This window comes from Argopecten irradians, chromosome 5, assembly GCF_041381155.1.
Source record: "Argopecten irradians isolate NY chromosome 5, Ai_NY, whole genome shotgun sequence".
In the NCBI taxonomy this organism is placed as follows: domain Eukaryota; kingdom Metazoa; phylum Mollusca; class Bivalvia; order Pectinida; family Pectinidae; genus Argopecten; species Argopecten irradians.
Window position 1 is genome coordinate 8,731,301 of NC_091138.1, and position 23,223 is coordinate 8,754,523.

Here is a 23,223-nt window from a genome sequence, read left to right on the forward strand (position 1 = left end):
CCTTACATGAGATTCGAGCTCGCGAACTAGGAACCGGCACCATAAAACTATTCTAAGACAAATTTTGTACTAAAGTATATGATTTTACATAGACTGGAGCAAAAATCTGTCTGAGGAAAGTTTTTTTGACGTCGGGCCTTGAGGTAGAAGGTTTATTGTGCTGATATGTTGGGACATCTCACCACTCGTCCACCACAGGCCTTGAAGTTCAATACTGGAAGTAAAGCGGTTGAAACGTACTGATCGTAGGTCGGTAGTTTTACCTCCAAAGCCTGATTAATTTATTTTTTATTCTATCTTTTCATTATAGATATCATAGCTTGACCCTCAATAAACGCTACCTATGGAGTAAAGAATCGAACTCACCCCAATGAACTATAAGGTCATAAAAATCAAGAGATTGATGAAACATCGTAACATAAGACTTTGTTTTGGACAGTATGCTAGGTGATAGATGTGCGTGTGGTTGCACCCTTATGGACTTTGTTCGTTTCATAATGCAATTAAAAAGTGTTTTGCCAAACCTGATTCCGTGAAGTTCAAGTTCAAGTGAACTAACTGAATTATCAAATTATGGATACATATGATATGCATGTTATAACATAAAATAATCTTATAAAAACACAAAATATATTTTTGTATTTTTATTTCGGAAATAAAATGTTTGTATGATACAACATTAAGACTGAGATTTTAGAAAATCCGTCCATAGCTTTCTTAAAATGTATCAACAGACACAAACAGAAATGTCAGTGATATGTTCAGGTAAGGTTGCTTTTGCATTAGAGACATTTTTTACACGATTTCCTTAAATAATTCCCATTCCTTAGTTCTTCACATTTGTGATCTCAGATAAAATACTTCAACATTCGACCGATGACTAGATACAATTTGGTAATTTACAGTCTTCATGCAGTTTACGTTCCATGACGGAAAAATATATTTACGCTTTTGTCTTTAAAAAAAATACCAATTAAAAGTCAATATGTCGTGCTTGTTCATACAGGTGACCGCCTTATATCCCTACGGCCCGTTAGTCCGAAGTCCCCTTATTATTAGTCCTAAGGCCCGTTAGTCCGAAGGCCCAATAGTTCGAAGGCCCCACAGTCCGAAAACAGATAATATAACTGGAATTTATATGCGAACAGTACTCGAAATGAAACAAACGTTTATTACAGTTTTCGATGAAAAAGATTTGTTGTAAATTATCTAAAGGATATTTACATGTATGTGACTCTATAGATATGATACGAACAACGAAATGTTGCGAATTTTAAAAAAGAGCATAATCTTGGAATACTAAACGTATCTGATATTAAAGAGTATATGCATTTTATATGCAATCCGGTTTAACATCTCCCCCCAAAATATAATTATGCGGGCCATTTCCGTCATTAAGGGTAGAATAAACAAGTCGAAAAAAGGGAAAGGAACAGCAAAAATAAGTCGTTAAATACATGTACACATTGTACAATATAACGACGTTTACAGGTATAATAAAAGTCATTTTTCGGTAAGATTTGATTATAAACGTCATTTATTCATGGAGCAATGTTAATCCTTATGCAATCAAATTACAGTATACATAAGGCTTACAAATCTTAAAGCTTGTATTTTTGTAAGATAATTCATAGAATGTATGCTTGTGAGATATCTTATAAAATATAACATATAAACATTTATTATTATTATTTTTTTTTTATTTTGATGTAATTTTGACCTTGCAATCTCCATAAAGAAATGACAACTTGTCGTCCGATCAGCAGTGCAGAAAATGTTTTCGTGAAAATACAACTGTACGTTAATTATAACAACTATATAACTTGCAATATTTATTAATTTTCGGAATATTGGGCCTTCGGACTCAAGGGCCTTTGGACTATTGGACCTTCGGACTAACGGGCATTCGGACTATTAGACCGTAGGGATATAAGGGTGTCACCGTTCATGGTGATACTATGTTTCTTCTGAGGTTGTCCTATCTCATTTTACACAATATATTTCTTAATACATCTGCATGTTAATACATGTGTTAATAGCATTACTTAAGAAGTAACATACAAATACACACATATATTACAGTTATAATTTCAATAAACTACTATAAAAGAGATTGGTTTATAAATATATACAACAACTTAAAACCAACTAAACATCATCTTATTTCATATACTAGTACAGATATGTCGTGAAATCACTACATACTGTCATGTAGCATCTTGGTCTTGACATTTTGCAAACTTATTACACTCTAAAGCTATTATCAAGACATAAAAACGCTCACGTGTTTAATGTAAATTCTTAATTCTGTATAACTTGCTAACAAAGATCATAGCGTAACTAATTACAACAAGTAGGTAAAACCACCGAGATCGCTAGGTAGATGAGCATTATATCAACATAACAATTGCTGAGTATGTTTGGCATTTGAGAAAATGTGTAAGAATAAATAGTGATTATACGAAATAGCGATATTAACATAAAAATGTTCCAAACAGTACATGACAAATAATAAATATTATTCAGTGAAGTTAATATATTCGTAACTGCCTAATATAGTTATATAAAATAAATGACAGCAAAGTAATCAGTAATAAATTATTAATTGCAGTATAGCCTCGATACCACCGGGCGACATAAGTCCATTGTCAATGGTAGGAAATCAGAATCCAGGTGATTAGCTTATTTACATCGTTAGTAAAAGTTTCATTTGTTGTAAAACCTGTGACCATATCTTCTCTAAAGTAGACAAGTAAATACAAACTGCAGGTGTTCATCATTCTTTTTTTTAAAGTTTTGTCAAATATATTTTACCAAAAACGTTTTTATCTGTTTTGTAAATTGTAGTCAACTGAGACCTGATTGATACTAAGAAAAAGATAATATCATCTTTCAAATGAAATAAAAACTAATGTAAAAAACTGATAATTTATTTGGGTTGAACATTTTTTGATAATACACGTTTTTATTGTACAACAAAAATCCAGTATAAGATTGTTATTTGCTTATTAATCAACTTATTCCGTAGCGATGACTTGAACACTTCCCCTGGCAGTCCTTGTAACTAACAAACATCGTTTATGTTATCGATTATCAATATAATTTAGCACCACTTTTTTCTAATTGTCACATACCCTATTTGGTCGTGTTTCCCGTCTTTCTCCCACGTGACCGGAACCTCCTTCGTTTTCCGCGCATGTCTCCAGCACTCCTATCTTCGATGACTCGAACCTCGACCCCGCTGCTCTTTAGAATGCCACCGAGCGCCGCGATATAGTGGATAGCCAGACGAAGTGTGGCGATTTTAGAAAGTTTGTGATGGTCACTTAGGTTCGATTTTGGGACGACACGGCGGAGATTATCAAAAGCATCGTTCAATGAGTGCATTCGGAGTCTTTCGCGTTCAGTTGCTCCCTCTCGAATCAGATCAGGAACGTCTCTTGACTTTTTATTGTTACCATTTCTCTGATCATGGTTCGTTTTGGTGACATGTTGCTGGGCTTCACAGACTTGATATTCCTGTGGCCGAGTGTCGTATTGAGCGTCCATACAGTCCATTCCTGGTCCGTTGTTTGACAGACAGCATTGTTGGTAACCGTAACTATAGTTTTGTTGCGTTGGCTCGTGACAGTCCGTAGACCACGTGTCTCCATTCTCTGTCCAGTAATCCACGTGATAGTCCTGGTACCCTGTCCCTCCTAGTCCGTGATCAAGGTTAAAATATTCCTGGGACGTCCCATCGGAGATCTCCGTTGGGAACATGTTTCCTAAACACACCTCAGTTATAAGTATATAGTGTCCAATTTAAGTAGAACGCAAACAAGAAAATGTAATGCGTTTTGGTCAAATTCTCAGTTCATCAGAAAACTTGATCGAAAACTCCTCCAGTTATCAAGCCTGACTACTAGTCGATATAGTATAAAAATGAAATTATTTTGGCCCTCTTTATCATCGGGAATTATTCTAATAAACAATATGTTCCTCACCCAGGGGAAACATGTTCTCTGTGTGTATTGTTCAGAATATCCTGCCCCTTGATAATCACCCCCACGGAAGCTAGCTGGCCAATGATTTGCCGTTCCGCCTTTGATGGTGTCAGCATGTATTAATTACAGAAGCAGTGCTATACACACAGGACGAGCCGAGAGGGGGATTAATCTGACTCCCCCTCCGCTAAATTAGTCGTACCAATCCCCAGCCAGATTGGGCGACGAGCACCACACATCACTCAATCATTGCGATATAGGATCGCAGGCTCACATGACTGTACGATGGAATTTGTTTAAAATTCCCGACAATTTCACGTTATCGTGTATCTTTTTAGATTATTTAATGAATGACAGTATGTGGAAAACATGTACACTTTCTCCCAAACAATATAAAAAACGGTTTGTTCATCGCAGATCTAGAATATTGAACTTTTCATTGAAAACAAGAGATCCCAGAGGGATCTTGGCGCCCACCAAAGAAAGATCTATGTCTGACAATGGAAAGAGGGATCTTTTCCCTGCTTTTCAAACTTTTTCAAACACATGACATATAAAATTTGAGACAGATCGCTATAGTACTTTCTAAGAAATAGTGGTAACAAACTTCAACAATGAAATCTAAGATGGCGGCCGGTTGGCCATCTTGTTTACCGATCAGTCCCGAAAGGCATTATGCATCAGTCCTAAAAGGTACTATGCACAACTAGGGTACAAGGGGAACCTACACATAAAATTTGAGAAAGATCCCTTCAGTACTTTCTGAGAAATAGCGGTAACAAACTTTAACAATCAAAATCCAATATGGCCGTCGGTAGGCCATCTTGTTTACCGATCGGTCCCAATTAACAATATGCACAACTAGGGTCCTTGGGGAACCTTCATATGAAATTTGTAAACGATACCTTCAGTACTTTTTGAGAAATAGCGGTAACAAACTTTAACTATCAAAATCCAAGCCATCTTGTTGACCGATCGGTTCCAAAATGCAATATGCACAACTAGGGCCCTAGGGAAACCTATACATTTGTATATGAAATTTGAGAAAGATCCCTTCAGTACTTTTTGAGTAATAGCGGTAACAAACTTTAACTGTCAAAATCCAAGATGGCCACCTGTCGGCCATCTTGTTCACCGATCGGTCCCAAAATGTAATATGCACAACTAGGGTCCTAGGGGAACCTGTATATGAAATTTGAGAAAGATCCCTTCAGCACTTTTTGAGAAATAGCGGTAACAAACTTTAACTATCAAAATCCAAGATGGCCACCTGTCGGCCATCTTGTTGACCGATCGGTCCCAAAATGCAATATGCACAACAAGGGTCCTAGGGGAACCTACATATGAAATTTGAGAAAGATCCCTTCAGTACTTTCTGAGAAATAGCGGTAACAAACTTTAACTATCAAAATCCAAGATGGCCACCTGTCGGCCATTTTGTTGACCGATCGGTCCCAAAATGCAATATGCACAACTAGGGCCCTAGGGGAACCTATATATGAAATTTGAGAAAGATCCCTTCAGTACTTTTTGAGAAATAGCGGTAACAAACTTTAACTATCAAAATCCAAGATGGCTGCCTGTCGGCCATCTTGTTGACCGATCAGTCCCAAAATGCAATATGCACAACTAGAGTCCTAGGGAAACCTGTACATAAAATTTGAGAAAGATCCCTTCAGCACTTTTTGAGAAATAGCGGTAACAAACTTTAACTATCAAAATCCAAGATGGCCGCCTGTCGGCCATCTTGTTGACCGATCGGTCCCAAAATGCAATATGCACAACTAGAGTCCTAGGGGAACCTACATATGAAATTTGAGAAAGATCCCTTCAGCACTTTCTGAGAATTAGCGGTAACAAGAATTGTTGACGGACGGACGGAAGGACGGACGGACGACGGACCACGGACGAAAGGCGATTTGAATAGCCCACCATCTGATGATGGTGGGCTAAAAAAGACAAAGAGAAAAGAAGAAACATTTTAACAGCTACGAAATCGGGTGCGAGATAATGTAAGAGACGAAAAGGGGTGACAGCTCGCCCTCAACCCTCCCCGTCACTCGCTTCAGCTCGCCCCAGCACTCCGTGTTACCGCATAGTTTAAGGGTGAGATGCACTTAGTTGACGATAAGGTTGAGAGCGATATATAAGTAGGCAACAGAGAGAGCTGTGGACGAGTTATATCTGAGGACGAGTTGTAGCTGGTGATAGAGTATTGAGGACGAGTTGTAATTGGTGATGGAGGGGTGAGGGCGAGTTGTAGTTGGTTACAGAGATGATTGAGGACAAGTTGTTATTGTGACTGATTGTTGAAGACGAGTTGTAGTTGATGACAGAGAGGGTTGAGGACGAGTTGTAGTGAATGACAGAGAGGGTTGAGGACGAATTGTAGTTGGTGACAAATATGGTTGAGGACAAGTTGTAGTTGGTGACAAAGAGTTGTGAAGTTGTGACAGATGGTTGAGGACAAGTTGTAATTGGTTGGTGAAAAAGAGTTGAGAAGTTTTGACAGTTGGTTGAGAACAAGTTGTAATTGTAAAACGGAGTTGAAGGTTGGATACTAGCATAGTCAATGACACAGAATGTAGGGCGGAACGTACTGGATAACAAAGAGAGTTGAGGGAGGCATGTAGCACGGGGCGCCAAATGGGACACTTGTGATTTTGTACACGAAATCCAATTTTGTGTAGATAAAATGAATTTTGTTCAACAAAAATGAGTTCAGATAAACAAAATTTATAAAAATAAGTTTTGCTATAGAAACACTCTTTCAGTGGTTTGTTTGTTTGTTTGATTAATTAACGTCATATTAACAGCTATAGTCATGTTAGGACGGCCTTCCCATGTATGCGGTGTGTTGCATGTATGTTGTGCCAGGTGCATGTTTTGGGAGACTAAGTCATGACGAAATTCAGTTTTGTAGACAAAATTCAATTTTGTGAACACAAAATTGAATTCTGTCGTAACAAAATCACTTTCGTCCTACAAAAAATGTTTTTTATAACTTCATTTCCGTAATGACAAAACTAAATTTTGTTAAGCAAAATTATCTTTCAGTGGACAAAAAAAAAATTGTTATGACAAAATTCAATTTTTGTGGACACTGGACAGAATTCATTTTCGTCTCGACAGAATTCATTTTCGTCATTTAAGTATGCAAATCATGTTTGACCTTTACTTGTAAGCTACTAACCGATTGGTTGAAACGCTGACGGTTCGCTCATTCTTTGGCGAAGGGTAACCAGACATTGAAGTTGTGACAGCGAGCGAATATTTGTTGAATATGTACATAATCATTACGCTTATTGCAATTCATGTGCATTTCCCGTGAAAGACTATTTTCCATAGAGTATCCATTTCTTTATGTACGTAATCGGCCTGTAATTAATACGTAACCTCCCTCCCCTTCTACTATAGGCCTAATAAATGATATTCCAGAGCATGCGCCTTATTCTGCTGATCGATGTAAGTATATGATACGAACACAGGTGCTTGCTGTCTCCATCACCGTGTGCGCGTGCCATACCAACGGTCACTATATCCAATGAGAGGCCACGATACAAAATCGTGATGAGACAGTTCATTTGCATATATCCATATTTAGGGATTCGGTGACAAAATTGAATTTTGTGTTCAATTTTCACTTTTGTTTAACAAAACTCAATTTCGTCTACATAAATGAATTTTGTCATGACAGAAATAAATTTTGTGTAGACAAAATTGAATTTTGTGTTCAATTTTCACTTTTGTGAGACGAAAATTATTTCGCTATGACAGAATTCAATTTTGTGTACACAAAATTGATTTTGACTACAAAAAGATAGAGTCTCAATCGGCGCCCCGTATGTAGAGGGTAACAATAAGGGTTGACTGTGGGATACAGTGGGTGACATAGAGGGTTGTGGTCGGAATGTAATTGGTAATAAAGAGGGTTGACTGTGGGATACAGTGGGTAACATAGAGGGTTCAGGTCGGAATGTAATTGGTAACAAAGAGGGTTAACTGTGGGATACAGTGGGTAACATAGAGGGTTCAGGTCGGAAGGTAGTGGGTAACAAAGAGGGTTGACTGTGGGGTACAGTGGGTGACATAGAGGGTTGAGGTCGGAATGTAGTGGGTAACAAAGAGGGTTGACTGGGATACAGTGGGTAACATAGAGGGTTCAGGTCGGAATGTAGTGGGTAACAAAGAGGGTTGTCTGTGAAATATATAGTGGGTGACATAGACGGTTGAGAGCGAAATGTAGAAGGTAACAAATAAGGTTGACTTGGATAAAGTGGGTGACATAGAGGGTTGAGGTCGGAATGTAGTGGGTAACAAAGAGGGGTGACTGTGGGATACAGTGGGTAACATAGAGGGTTGAGGTCGGAATGTAGTGGGTAACAAAGAGGGGTGACTGTGGGATACAGGCGGTGACATAGAGGGTTGAGGTCGGAATGTACAAGGTAACAAAAAGGGTTGACTGTGGGATACAGTGGGTAACATAGAGGGTTCAGGTCGGAAGGTAGTGGGTAACAAAGAGGGTTGACTGTGGGATACAGTGGGTGACATAGACGGTTGAGGTCGGAATGTAACTGGTAACAAAGAGGGTTGACTGTGGGATACAGTGGGTAACATAGAGGGTTCAGGTCGGAATGTAGTGGGTAACAAAGAGGGTTGTCTGTGAAATATATAGTGGGTGACATAGACGGTTGAAGGCGGAATAGAGTGAGTAACAAATAAGGTTGACTTGGATATAGTGGGTGACATAGAGGTAGTTGACGGCCAGATATAGTTGATGAGAGAGAGGGTTCAGGGAGATGTAGTTGTTGAGAGAGGGGATTGAGGGCGAGATGTAATTGATGAGAGAGAGGGTTGAGGGTAAGATGTAGTTGATGAGAGAGAGGGTTGAGGGTCATATGTATAAGAGAGGGTTGTGATGAAGTTAATGAGAGAGAGGGTTGAGGGCGAAATGTAGGTGAAGAGAGAGAGGGTTGAGGGCGTGATGTAGTTGATGAGAGAGAGGGTTGAGGGCGTGATGTAGTTGATGAGAGAGAGGGTTGAGGGCGAAATGTAGGTGAAGAGAGAGAGGGTTGAGGGCGTGATGTAGTTGATGAGAGAGAGGGTTGAGGGCGAAATGTAGGTGAAGGGAGAGATGTAGTTGATGAGAGAGAGAGCTGAGGGAGATATATAGTTGATAAGAGAGGTAGTTGACGGCCAGATATAGTTGATGAGAGAGAGGGTTCAGGGAGATGAAGTTAATGAGAGAGGGGGTTGAGAGCGAAATGTAGGTGAAGAGAGAGAGGGTTGAGGGAGAGATGTAGTTGATGAGAGAGAAGATTGAGGGCGTGATGTAGTTGATGAGAGAGATGGTTGAGGGCGAAATGTAGATGAAGAGAGAGAGGGTTGAGGGAGAGATGTAGTTGATCAGAGAGAGGGTTGAGGGCGTTATGTAGTTGATGAGAGAGAGTTGAGGGATTGAGGGAGAGATATAGTTGGTAAGAGAGGTATTTGACGGCCAGATATAGTTGATGAGAGAGAGGGTTCAGGGAGGTGTAGTTGATGAGAGAGAGGGTTGAGGGCGTGATGTAGTTGATGAGAGAGAGGGTTGAGGGAGAGATGTAGTTGGTGAATGAGAGGGTTGAGGGCGATATATAGTTGATGTGAAAAAGGGTTAAGGGCATGATATAGATGATGAGAAACAGGATTGAGGGAGAGATATAGTGGATGATAGAGATGGTTGAGGAAGAAATGTAGTTGATGAGAGAGAGGGTTAAGGGCGAGATGATGTTGATGAGAGAGAGGTTTGATGTCGTAATGTAGTTGATGTGAAAGGGTTGTGATGAAGTTGATGAGAGAGTAAGGAGAGGGAGAGAGGGTTCAGGAAGGTGTAGTTGATGAGAGAGAGAGGGTTGAGGGAGAGATGTAGTTGATAAGAGAGGTAGTTGAGTGCCAGATATAGTTGGTTAGAGGAAGGGTTGAGGGCCAGATGTAATTGATAAAAGAGAGGGGTGAGGGCGAGATGTGATTGATGATAGAGAGGGTTGAGGATGAGATATAGTTGATGAGAGAGAGGGTTGAGGGCATGATGTAGTTGATGAGAGCGCGGGTTGAGGGCGAGATGTAGTTGGTGCGAGAGAGGGTTGAGGACGAGATGAAGTTGATGAGAGAGAGGGTTGAGGGCGAGATGAAGTTGATGAGAGAGAGGGTTGAATACGAGATGTAGTTGACGAGAGAGAGGGTTGAGGGCATAATGTAGATGATGAGAAACATGCTTGAGGACGAGTTGTAGTTGATGAGAGATGGTTGATGAAGTAATGTAGTTGATGAGAAAAAGGGTTGAGGGAGAGATGTAGTTGATGAGAGAGGGGGTTGAGGGCGAGATGATGGTGATGATAGAATGGGGTGAGGCGTAATGTAGTTGATGAGAGGAGGTTGTAATGTAGTTGATTAGAGAGGGGGATGGGGCGGGATGTAGTTGAAGAGAGGGGGATATGGGCGATATGAAGGCGATGACAGAGAGAGTTGAGGGCGAGATTTAGTTGATGAGAGAAAGGGTTGAGGGCGTGATCTAGTTGATGAGAGTGGGTTATGGGCGTAATGAAGGTGATGAGAGAGAGGGTTAAGAACGAGATTTAGTTGATGAGAGAGAGGGTTGAGGGCGTGATGTAGTTGATGTCAGAGGGGGTTTAGGGACAGATGTAGCTGATGAGAGAGAGGGTTGAGCGCGAGACGTAGTTGATGAGAATGAGGGTTGAGAGCGTAATGTAGTTGATGAAAAAGAAGGTTGAGAGCGTGGTGTAGTTGATGTGAGAGGGTTGTGATCTAGGTGATGAGAGAGGAAGGTGAGGGAGAAATGTAGTTGATGACACAGGAAGTTGAGGGAGAGATGTAGTTGATAAGAGAGGGTTGTGATGTAGTTGATGAGAGGGAGGGTTGAGGGCGTGATGTAGTTGATGAGAGGGTGATTCAGGGCGATATGAATGATGAGAGAGAAGGTTGGGGACTAGATGAAGGTGATGAAAGAGAGGGTTGAGGGCGATATGAAGGTGATGAGAGAGAGGGTTGGGGGCTAGATGAAGGTGATGAGAGAGAGGGTTGAGGGCGAGATGAGAGATGGGTTGATAGGGCGAGATGAAGGTGATGAGAAAGAGGGTTGAGGGCGAGATGAAGGTGATGAGAGAGAGGGTTAGGGCGAAATTAAGGTGATGAGAAAGAGGGTTGAGGGAGATGAAGATGATGAGAGAGGTTAAAGGCGAGTTGAAGTTGATGAAAGATAGGGTTGAGGGCGAGCTGAAGTTGATAAGAGAGAGGGTTTAGGGCTAGATGATGGTGATGAGGAAGAGGATTGGGGGCATGATGTAGTCGATGAGAGAGCGGGTTGAGGGCGAATGTAGTTGATGCGAGAGAGAGGGTTGAGGGAGGGGATTTAGTTGATAAAAAGGTAGTTGAGGGCCAGATATAGTTGATGAGAGGGAGGGTTTAAAGGCCAGATGTATTGAGAGAGAGTGTTGAGGGCGAGATGAAGGTGATGAGAGAGAGGGTTGAGGGCGAGATGAAGGTGATGAGAAAGAGGGTTGAGGGCGAGATGAAGGTGATGAGAGAGAGGGTTGAGGGCGAGATGAAGGTGATGAGAGAAAGAGGGTTGAGGGTGAGATGATGAGGTGATGAGAGAGAGGGTTTGAGGGCGAGATGTAGGTGATGAAAGAGGGTTGAGGGCGAGATGTAGTTGATGAGAGATGGTTGTAATATAGTTGATGAGCGAGAGGGTTGAGGGTGGGATGTAGTTGAAAGAGAGAGGTTTGAGAGCAGATGTAGTTGATGAGAGAGAGGGTTGAGGGCGTGATGCAGTTGATGAGAGGGGGATTCAGGGCGATATGAAGGTGATGATAGAGAGGGTTGTGGGCTAGATGAAGGTGATGAGAGAGAGGGTTGAGGGCGAGATGAAGGTGATGAGAAAGAGGGTTGAGGGCGAGATGAAGGTGATGAGAGAGAGAGGGTTGAGGGCGAAATGTAGTTAATGAGAGAGAGGGTTGAGTGCGAGATGAAGGTGATGAGAGAGAAGGTTGAGGGCGAGATAAAGGTGATGAGAGAGAGGGTTAAGGGAGAGATGAAGTTGATGAGAGAGAGGGTTGAGGGCGAGATGAAGGTGATGAGAAAGAGGGTTGAGGGCGAGATGAAGGTGATGAGAAAGAGGGTTGAGGGCGAGATGAAGTGATGAGAGAGGGGGTTTAGGGCGAAATGTAGGTGATGAGAGAGGGTTTTGATGTTGATGAGAAAATGGGTCTCTGGTGGAATGTAGGAGACATTTTTTTAAAACTTTTTAGAACTTATCAATTTTTAATCAACAATGATTTAAAATAAATGTGTGAGAGTTTTTATTGATTCAATATTCTTATGGTACGCCATTAAACTTAAGGTCGTTGGCCGACTGCTCGGTGTGTTCTGTTGGATACCACTTACATATATAAATAGGATCTGTATTGTATTATTTGAAATAACACAATGATTACACGGCTAGTGGGAGTCGACAGGAGATAGATCTGATAACAGAAGCCTATCACTGCTGTGGATTCACTACATATACCTACTGGTATATAGACTCGGGTCATTGTCTTACAGTTTAATATCGCTGAGTGTGACACGCGATGTAGCCTAGATGTAGTTTAGGTTATTTTGACATACCGTGTATTTAAACGTAGAGAGATGTTATTAAGTACAGAAAAAAAAGGAGTTTTGTCAATCTATATTCCTGTTGTATTTCATCTGGAACTAAATTTAATTGAAAACATGTGAATTTAATCAATTCAGTATATCTTCTCTCCTTATATTCTTCAACCCAAGATATATTTTATAAGCGGTTCATTACAGTTTCGTTCATGGTTCTAAAACGCCATTAAGTTTACCAAACAAGTTTATATATAAACATCAAATTGCATATGTTAACTATGAAAGTCCATGGCTAGAAAGTGTGCAGAATCATGATCAGTTTCATTACATTAAAACACATGAAAATATTCAACAGACACTAGGTTAACCCAAATACATTATGTTTATGTAGTCCCATGTCCCTGTGGTCAGCATCTGTATCAGTCAGAAACTTGTACGAGTTATGTCCCCTACATTGCACAATGGCCTACGGACATTTACTATCCAAGGGGATAAAAAAATGGTGTCATATTACTTTTAACTTAAATTGGTTGAATTTTATATGCATTGTTGTGATCACTAATAACAAAGCAAATTCAGCCAACAATGCAATATGTGTTGATATTTATCAAATTAGTATCTTATAATCCGCTGTGGTTCGTTAATCCTAACATGCTAGTACCAATAATGTGACAAAGCACAAACAGAAAATGAACTTGAAATCTAACTAGCAAAGGCATGTAAAAGTATGGTAAATGTGAACCTATGGGCCTATGTATGTATGTATGTAACAACGTAAATTACTCCGTTTATTTTTAGGAGCACTCGCATATACATTATTGTATATGACAGTAAAACGAAGTCAGATACACTCCACAAGGGATTCTATATTATATTGTTGTCGAATGAATTCCAAAGGAAAACTCCCTATTATATTTATTGGCTTCAATAGACAAGTTAGTAAAAACGACAATGAAAAGGGAAAACACCTTGAGACTCCCATTTGTATATGTATAGTTTGTTTGAAGTGTCATTGTAATGTACATGTATATCTATTTATGAAAAAAAGCAGGCACAATTTGTAAACCTCGTTCCAAGTGAATGCCTTTTAAATATAGTCAAATGAAATATGTTATAGATTCAAAAGTGTCCAAAAAGGGAAGAAAACATTTTGAATATAAATTAAAATCGGTATAGGTCTGGCGAGATCCAGGGAATAGAAATGAGAACATCAGATGATGGAAATGGACTACAATGGTGAAAATTACTTGTTTGTGTGTTAGTTCACTGAAAGGTTTGTCGTTTATACCGACAACAAAGAGGATTGCTGATAGCATATATGGCGTTCAACATTTTGGTGATTTCAGCTTAATGCTCTATTTTGTGTCTTTATAAAATTAACGGTTTGTAATGAGGGAACATTACGCAAAGTGTAAAGGCTAGACTAGCACAATATCTACTCATTAAAGCTTTGATGCTAACAGTCTCCGATTCTAAAGCGACAAATTACACATACTTAGTAAGAATCGGGATTCGGTTTTTGTCGAATTGCGTTGCCCATATATAGAAACGCTGAACATCCGTCGCTGCCGTCTGCCCGTCGAGATCGATCTCTGTATATGTCATTGTAGCGTGACATCTAGGTGTATCATTTGCTAAATATGTTTACCGCAGTATCCGCTCTGTCAAAAACAGTTTCATATTTCTAAAATCAAAAGCGTTGGTGTAATTCCAAGCACTTAAATAGGATCAATATAGGCTAGGAATTTCCCGCCAAAATCACCAGCTATTTCCTGTTTTTACCGCTGTCGCATAGCTTTTATCCATATAGTCTGCGACTCGGAGTAAAATCAGAGTGGTTTCCTAGTGAGAGTATCGAACTTTTTACAGAATAATGCTGATGTATTCGGACGGCTTATCATCCTGATGTCATCATCAAATCCACTAACTGTACTTTAGCATACAATTCGTCAAATAAGTTATTTAAAAAGGAGAGAATTACATTTACGCATCTGAGCTATTCCAAATCAAGCTAAATTGCGTGGGATCTTCAATCTACAGGTACTACCTGTGAATCACATACAGTTTATCTCAGCATCTACAGGGACTACCTGTGAATCACATACAGTTTATCTCAGCATCAACAGGGACTACCTGTGAATCACATAGTTTATCTCAGCATCTACAGGGACTACCTGTTCAACAGGGACTACCTGTGAATCACATACAGTTTATCTCAGCATCTACAGGGACTACCTGTGAATCACATACAGTTTATCTCAGCATCTACAGGTACTACCTGTGAATCACATACAGTTTATCTCAGCATCTACAGGGACTACCTGTAAATCACATACAGTTTATCTCAGCATCTACAGGTACTACCTGTGAATCACATACAGTTTATCTCAGCATCTACAGGGACTACCTGTGAATCACATACAGTTTATCTCAGCATCAACAGGGACTACCTGTGAATCACATACAGTTTATCTCAGCATCTACAGGGACTACCTGTGAATCACATACAGTTTATCTCAGCATCTACAGGGACTACCTGTGAATCACATACAGTTTATCTCAGCATCAACAGGGACTACCTGTAAATCACATACAGTTTATCTCAGCATCAACAGGGACTACCTGTGAATCACATACAGTTTATCTCAGCATCAACAGGGACTACCTGTAAATCACATACAGTTTATCTCAGCATCAACAGGGACTACCTGTGAATCACATACAGTTTATCTCAGCATCAACAGGGACTACCTGTAAATCACATACAGTTTATCTCAGCATCTACAGGGACTACCTGTGAATCACATACAGTTTATCTCAGCATCTACAGGGACTACCTGTGAATCACATACAGTTTATCTCAGCATCTACAGGGACTACCTGTGAATCACATACAGTTTATCTCAGCATCTACAGGGACTACCTGTGAATCACATACAGTTTATCTCAGCATCTACAGGGACTACCTGTGAATCACATACAGTTTATCTCAGCATCTACAGGTACTACCTGTGAATCACATACAGTTTATCTCAGCATCTACAGGGACTACCTGTGAATCACATACAGTTTATCTCAGCATCTACAGGGACTACCTGTGAATCACATACAGTTTATCTCAGCATCAACAGGGACTACCTGTGAATCACATACAGTTTATCTCAGCATCTACAGGGACTACCTGTGAATCACATACAGTTTATCTCAGCATCTACAGGGACTACCTGTGAATCACATACAGTTTATCTCAGCATCTACAGGGACTACCTGTGAATCACATAGTTTATCTCAGCATCAACAGGGACTACCTGTGAATCACATAGTTTATCTCAGCATCAACAGGGACTACCTGTGAATCACATACAGTTTATCTCAGCATCTACAGGGACTACCTGTGAATCACATACAGTTTATCTCAGCATCTACAGGGACTACCTGTGAATCACACACAGTTTATCTCAGCATCTACAGGGACTACCTGTGAATCACATACAGTTTATCTCAGCATCAACAGGGACTACCTGTTCAACAGGGACTACCTGTGAATCACATACAGTTTATCTCAGCATCAACAGGGACTACCTGTGAATCACATACAGTTTATCTCAGCATCAACAGGGACTACCTGTGAATCACATACAGTTTATCTCAGCATCTACAGGGACTACCTGTGAATCACATACAGTTTATCTCAGCATCTACAGGGACTACCTGTGAATCACATACAGTTTATCTCAGCATCAACAGGGACTACCTGTGAATCACATAGTTTATCTCAGCATCTACAGGGACTACCTGTGAATCACATACAGTTTATCTCAGCATCTACAGGGACTACCTGTGAATCACATACAGTTTATCTCAGCATCTACAGGGACTACCTGTGAATCACACACAGTTTATCTCAGCATCTACAGGGACTACTCTGTTCAACAGGGACTACCTGTGAATCACATACAGTTTATCTCAGCATCTACAGGGACTACCTGTGAATCACATACAGTTTATCTCAGCATCTACAGGGACTACCTGTGAATCACATACAGTTTATCTCAGCATCAACAGGGACTACCTGTGAATCACATACAGTTTATCTCAGCATCTACAGGGACTACCTGTGAATCACATACAGTTTATCTCAGCATCTACAGGGACTACCTGTGAATCACATACAGTTTATCTCAGCATCTACAGGGACTACCTGTGAATCACATACAGTTTATCTCAGCATCTACAGGGACTACCTGTGAATCACATACAGTTTATCTCAGCATCTACAGGGACTACCTGTGAATCACATACAGTTTATCTCAGCATCTACAGGGACTACCTGTGAATCACATACAGTTTATCTCAGCATCTACAGGGACTACCTGTGAATCACATACAGTTTATCTCAGCATCTACAGGGACTACCTGTGAATCACATACAGTTTATCTCAGCATCAACAGGGACTACCTGTGAATCACATACAGTTTATCTCAGCATCTACAGGGACTACCTGTGAATCACATACAGTTTTTTCTCAGCGTCTACAGGGACTACCTGTGAATCACATACAGTTTATCTCAGCATCTACAGGGACTACCTGTGAATCACATACAGTTTATCTCAGCATCTACAGGGACTACCTGTGAATCACATACAGTTTATCTCAGCATCTACAGGGACTACCTGTGAATCACATACAGTTTATCTCAGCATCTACAGGGACTACCTGTGAATCACATACAGTTTATCTCAGCATCTACAGGGACTACCTGTGAATCACATACAGTTTATCTCAGCATCTACAGGGACTACCTGTGAATCACATACAGTTTATCTCAGCATCTACAGGGACTACCTGTGAATCACATACAGTTTATCTCAGCATCTACAGGGACTACCTGTGAATCACATACAGTTTATCTCAGCATCAACAGGGACTACCTACAGGGACTACCTGTAAATCACATACAGTTTATCTCAGCATCTACAGGGACTACCTGTGAATCACATACAGTTTATCTCAGCATCTACAGGGACTACCTGTGAATCACATACAGTTTATCTCAGCATCTACAGGGACTACCTGTGAATCACATACAGTTTATCTCAGCATCTACAGGGACTACCTGTGAATCACATACAGTTTATCTCAGCATCAACAGGGACTACCTGTGAATCACATACAGTTTATCTCAGCATCTACAGGGACTACCTGTGAATCACATACAGTTTATCTCAGCATCTACAGGGACTACCTGTGAATCACATACAGTTTATCTCAGCATCTACAGGGACTACCTGTAAATCACATACAGTTTATCTCAGCATCTACAGGGACTACCTGTGAATCACATACAGTTTATCTCAGCATCAACAGGGACTACCTGTGAATCACATACAGTTTATCTCAGCATCTACAGGGACTACCTGTGAATCACATACAGTTTATCTCAGCATCTACAGGGACTACCTGTGAATCACATACAGTTTTATCTACAGGGACTACCTGTTCAACAGGGACTACCTGTGAATCACATACAGTTTATCTCAGCATCTACAGGGACTACCTGTGAATCACATACAGTTTATCTCAGCATCTACAGGGACTACCTGTGAATCACATACAGTTTATCTCAGCATCTACAGGGACTACCTGTGAATCACATACAGTTTATCTCAGCATCTACAGGGACTACCTGTGAATCACATACAGTTTATCTCAGCATCTACAGGGACTACCTGTGAATCACATACAGTTTATCTCAGCATCTACAGGGACTACCTGTGAATCACATACAGTTTATCTCAGCATCTACAGGGACTACCTGTGAATCACATACAGTTTATCTCAGCATCTACAGGGACTACCTGTGAATCACATACAGTTTATCTCAGCATCTACAGGGACTACCTGTGAATCACATACAGTTTATCTCAGCATCAACAGGGACTACCTGTGAATCACATACAGTTTATCTCAGCATCTACAGGGACTACCTGTGAATCACATACAGTTTATCTCAGCATCTACAGGGACTACCTGTGAATCACATACAGTTTATCTCAGCATCTACAGGGACTACCTGTGAATCACATACAGTTTATCTCAGCATCTACAGGGACTACCTGTGAATCACATACAGTTTATCTCAGCATCTACAGGGACTACCTGTGAATCACATACAGTTTATCTCAGCATCTACAGGGACTACCTGTGAATCACATACAGTTTATCTCAGCATCTACAGGGACTACCTGTGAATCACATACAGTTTATCTCAGCATCTACAGGGACTACCTGTGAATCACATACAGTTTATCTCAGCATCTACAGGGACTACCTGTGAATCACATACAGTTTATCTCAGCATCTACAGGGACTACCTGTGAATCACATACAGTTTATCTCAGCATCTACAGGGACTACCTGTGAATCACATACAGTTTATCTCAGCATCTACAGGGACTACCTGTGAATCACATACAGTTTATCTCAGCATCTACAGGGACTACCTGTGAATCACATACAGTTTATCTCAGCATCTACAGGGACTACCTGTGAATCACATACAGTTTATCTCAGCATCTACAGGGACTACCTGTGAATCACATACAGTTTATCTCAGCATCTACAGGGACTACCTGTGAATCACATACAGTTTATCTCAGCATCTACAGGGACTACCTGTGAATCACATACAGTTTATCTCAGCATCTACAGGGACTACCTGTGAATCACATACAGTTTATCTCAGCATCTACAGGGACTACCTGTGAATCACATACAGTTTATCTCAGCATCAACAGGGACTACCTGTGAATCACATACAGTTTATCTCAGCATCTACAGGGACTACCTGTGAATCACATACAGTTTATCTCAGCATCTACAGGGACTACCTGTGAATCACATACAGTTTATCTCAGCATCTACAGGGACTACCTGTGAATCACATACAGTTTATCTCAGCATCTACAGGGACTACCTGTGAATCACATACAGTTTATCTCAGCATCTACAGGGACTACCTGTGAATCACATACAGTTTATCTCAGCATCTACAGGGACTACCTGTGAATCACATACAGTTTATCTCAGCATCTACAGGGACTACCTGTGAATCACATACAGTTTATCTCAGCATCTACAGGGACTACCTGTGAATCACATACAGTTTATCTCAGCATCTACAGGGACTACCTGTGAATCACATACAGTTTATCTCAGCATCTACAGGGACTACCTGTGAATCACATACAGTTTATCTCAGCATCTACAGGGACTACCTGTGAATCACATACAGTTTATCTCAGCATCTACAGGGACTACCTGTGAATCACATACAGTTTATCTCAGCATCAACAGGGACTACCTGTGAATCACATACAGTTTATTTCAGCATCTACAGGGACTACCTGTGAATCACATACAGTTTATCTCAGCATCTACAGGGACTACCTGTGAATCACATACAGTTTATCTCAGCATCTACAGGGACTACCTGTGAATCACATACAGTTTATCTCAGCATCTACAGGGACTACCTGTGAATCACATACAGTTTATCTCAGCATCTACAGGGACTACCTGTGAATCACATACAGTTTATCTCAGCATCTACAGGGACTACCTGTGAATCACATACAGTTTATCTCAGCATCTACAGGGACTACCTGTGAATCACATACAGTTTATCTCAGCATCTACAGGGACTACCTGTGAATCACATACAGTTTATCTCAGCATCTACAGGGACTACCTGTGAATCACATACAGTTTATCTCAGCATCTACAGGGACTACCTGTGAATCACATACAGTTTATCTCAGCATCTACAGGGACTACCTGTGAATCACATACAGTTTATCTCAGCATCTACAGGGACTACCTGTGAATCACATACAGTTTATCTCAGCATCTACAGGGACTACCTGTGAATCACATACAGTTTATCTCAGCATCTACAGGGACTACCTGTGAATCACATACAGTTTATCTCAGCATCTACAGGGACTACCTGTGAATCACATACAGTTTATCTCAGCATCTACAGGTACTACCTGTGAATCACACACAGTTTATCTCAGCATCTACAGGGACTATCTCAGCATCTACAGGGACTACCTGTGAATCACATAGTTTATCTCAGCATCTACAGGGACTACCTGTGAATCACATACAGTTTATCTCAGCATCTACAGGGACTACCTGTGAATCACATACAGTTTATCTCAGCATCTACAGGGACTACCTGTGAATCACATACAGTTTATCTCAGCATCTACAGGGACTACCTGTGAATCACATACAGTTTATCTCAGCATCTACAGGGACTACCTGTGAATCACATACAGTTTATCTCAGCATCTACAGGGACTACCTGTGAATCACATACAGTTTATCTCAGCATCTACAGGGACTACCTGTGAATCACATACAGTTTATCTCAGCATCTACAGGGACTACCTGTGAATCACATACAGTTTATCTCAGCATCTACAGGGACTACCTGTGAATCACATACAGTTTATATCTCAGCATCTACAGGGACTACCTGTGAATCACATACAGTTTATCTCAGCATCTACAGGGACTACCTGTGAATCACATACAGTTTATCTCAGCATCTACAGGGACTACCTGTGAATCACATACAGTTTATCTCAGCATCTACAGGGACTACCTGTGAATCACATACAGTTTATCTCAGCATCTACAGGGACTACCTGTGAATCACATACAGTTTATCTCAGCATCTACAGGGACTACCTGTGAATCACATACAGTTTATCTCAGCATCTACAGGGACTACCTGTGAATCACATACAGTTTATCTCAGCATCTACAGGGACTACCTGTGAATCACATACAGTTTATCTCAGCATCTACAGGGACTACCTGTGAATCACATACAGTTTATCTCAGCATCTACAGGGACTACCTGTGAATCACATACAGTTTATCTCAGCATCTACAGGGACTACCTGTGAATCACATACAGTTTATCTCAGCATCTACAGGGACTACCTGTGAATCACATACAGTTTATCTCAGCATCTACAGGGACTACCTGTGAATCACATACAGTTTATCTCAGCATCAATAGGGACTACCTGTGAATCACACACAGTTTATCTCAGCATCTACAGGGACTACCTGTGAATCACATACAGTTTATCTCAGCATCTACAGGGACTACCTGTGAATCACATACAGTTTATCTCAGCATCTACAGGGACTACCTGTGAATCACATACAGTTTATCTCAGCATCTACAGGGACTACCTGTGAATCACATACAGTTTATCTCAGCATCTACAGGGACTACCTGTGAATCACATACAGTTTATCTCAGCATCTACAGGGACTACCTGTGAATCACATACAGTTTATCTCAGCATCTACAGGGACTACCTGTGAATCACATACAGTTTATCTCAGCATCTACAGGGACTACCTGTGAATCACATACAGTTTATCTCAGCATCTACAGGGACTACCTGTGAATCACATACAGTTTATCTCAGCATCTACAGGGACTACCTGTGAATCACATACAGTTTATCTCAGCATCTACAGGGACTACCTGTGAATCACATACAGTTTATCTCAGCATCTACAGGGACTACCTGTGAATCACATACAGTTTATCTCAGCATCTACAGGGACTACCTGTGAATCACATACAGTTTATCTCAGCATCTACAGGGACTACCTGTGAATCACATACAGTTTATCTCAGCATCAACAGGGACTACCTGTGAATCACATACAGTTTATCTCAGCATCTACAGGGACTACCTGTGAATCACATACAGTTTATCTCAGCATCTACAGGGACTACCTGTGAATCACATACAGTTTATCTCAGCATCTACAGGGACTACCTGTGAATCACATACAGTTTATCTCAGCATCTACAGGGACTACCTGTGAATCACATACAGTTTATCTCAGCATCTACAGGGACTACCTGTGAATCACATACAGTTTATCTCAGCATCTACAGGGACTACCTGTGAATCACATACAGTTTATCTCAGCATCTACAGGGACTACCTGTGAATCACATACAGTTTATCTCAGCATCTACAGGGACTACCTGTGAATCACATACAGTTTATCTCAGCATCTACAGGGACTACCTGTGAATCACATACAGTTTATCTCAGCATCTACAGGTACTACCTGTGAATCACACACAGTTTATCTCAGCATCTACAGGGACTATCTCAGCATCTACAGGGACTACCTGTGAATCACATACAGTTTATCTCAGCATCTACAGGGACTACCTGTGAATCACACACAGTTTATCTCAGCATCTACAGGGACTATCTCAGCATCTACAGGGACTACCTGTGAATCACATACAGTTTATCTCAGCATCTACAGGGACTACCTGTGAATCACATACAGTTTATCTCAGCATCTACAGGGACTACCTGTGAATCACATACAGTTTATCTCAGCATCTACAGGGACTACCTGTGAATCACATACAGTTTATCTCAGCATCTACAGGGACTACCTGTGAATCACATACAGTTTATCTCAGCATCTACAGGGACTACCTGTGAATCACATACAGTTTA

General features: G+C 40.6%; 1 protein-coding gene across 1 annotated transcript; it reads right to left on the reverse strand.

Annotated features, from left to right (window-relative positions):
• Nucleotides 1–654: 654 nt before the first annotated feature.
• Nucleotides 655–5,501, reverse strand: LOC138322794 (neurogenic differentiation factor 1-like). Its single transcript, XM_069266902.1, has 2 exons — nt 5,479–5,501; nt 655–5,005 (listed from the first exon to the last, which is right to left on the reverse strand). The coding sequence occupies exon 2, from the start codon at nt 3,760–3,762 to the stop codon at nt 3,136–3,138; it is 627 nt and encodes a 208-aa protein (XP_069123003.1). The 5' UTR covers nt 3,763–5,005; nt 5,479–5,501; the 3' UTR covers nt 655–3,135.
• Nucleotides 5,502–23,223: the final 17,722 nt, after the last annotated feature.

Bases quoted from the DNA above. Each gene is read 5' to 3' on its own strand.
- LOC138322794 (XM_069266902.1), bottom strand. From the start codon at position 3,762: ATGTTCCCAACGGAGATCTCCGATGGGACGTCCCAGGAATATTTTAAC.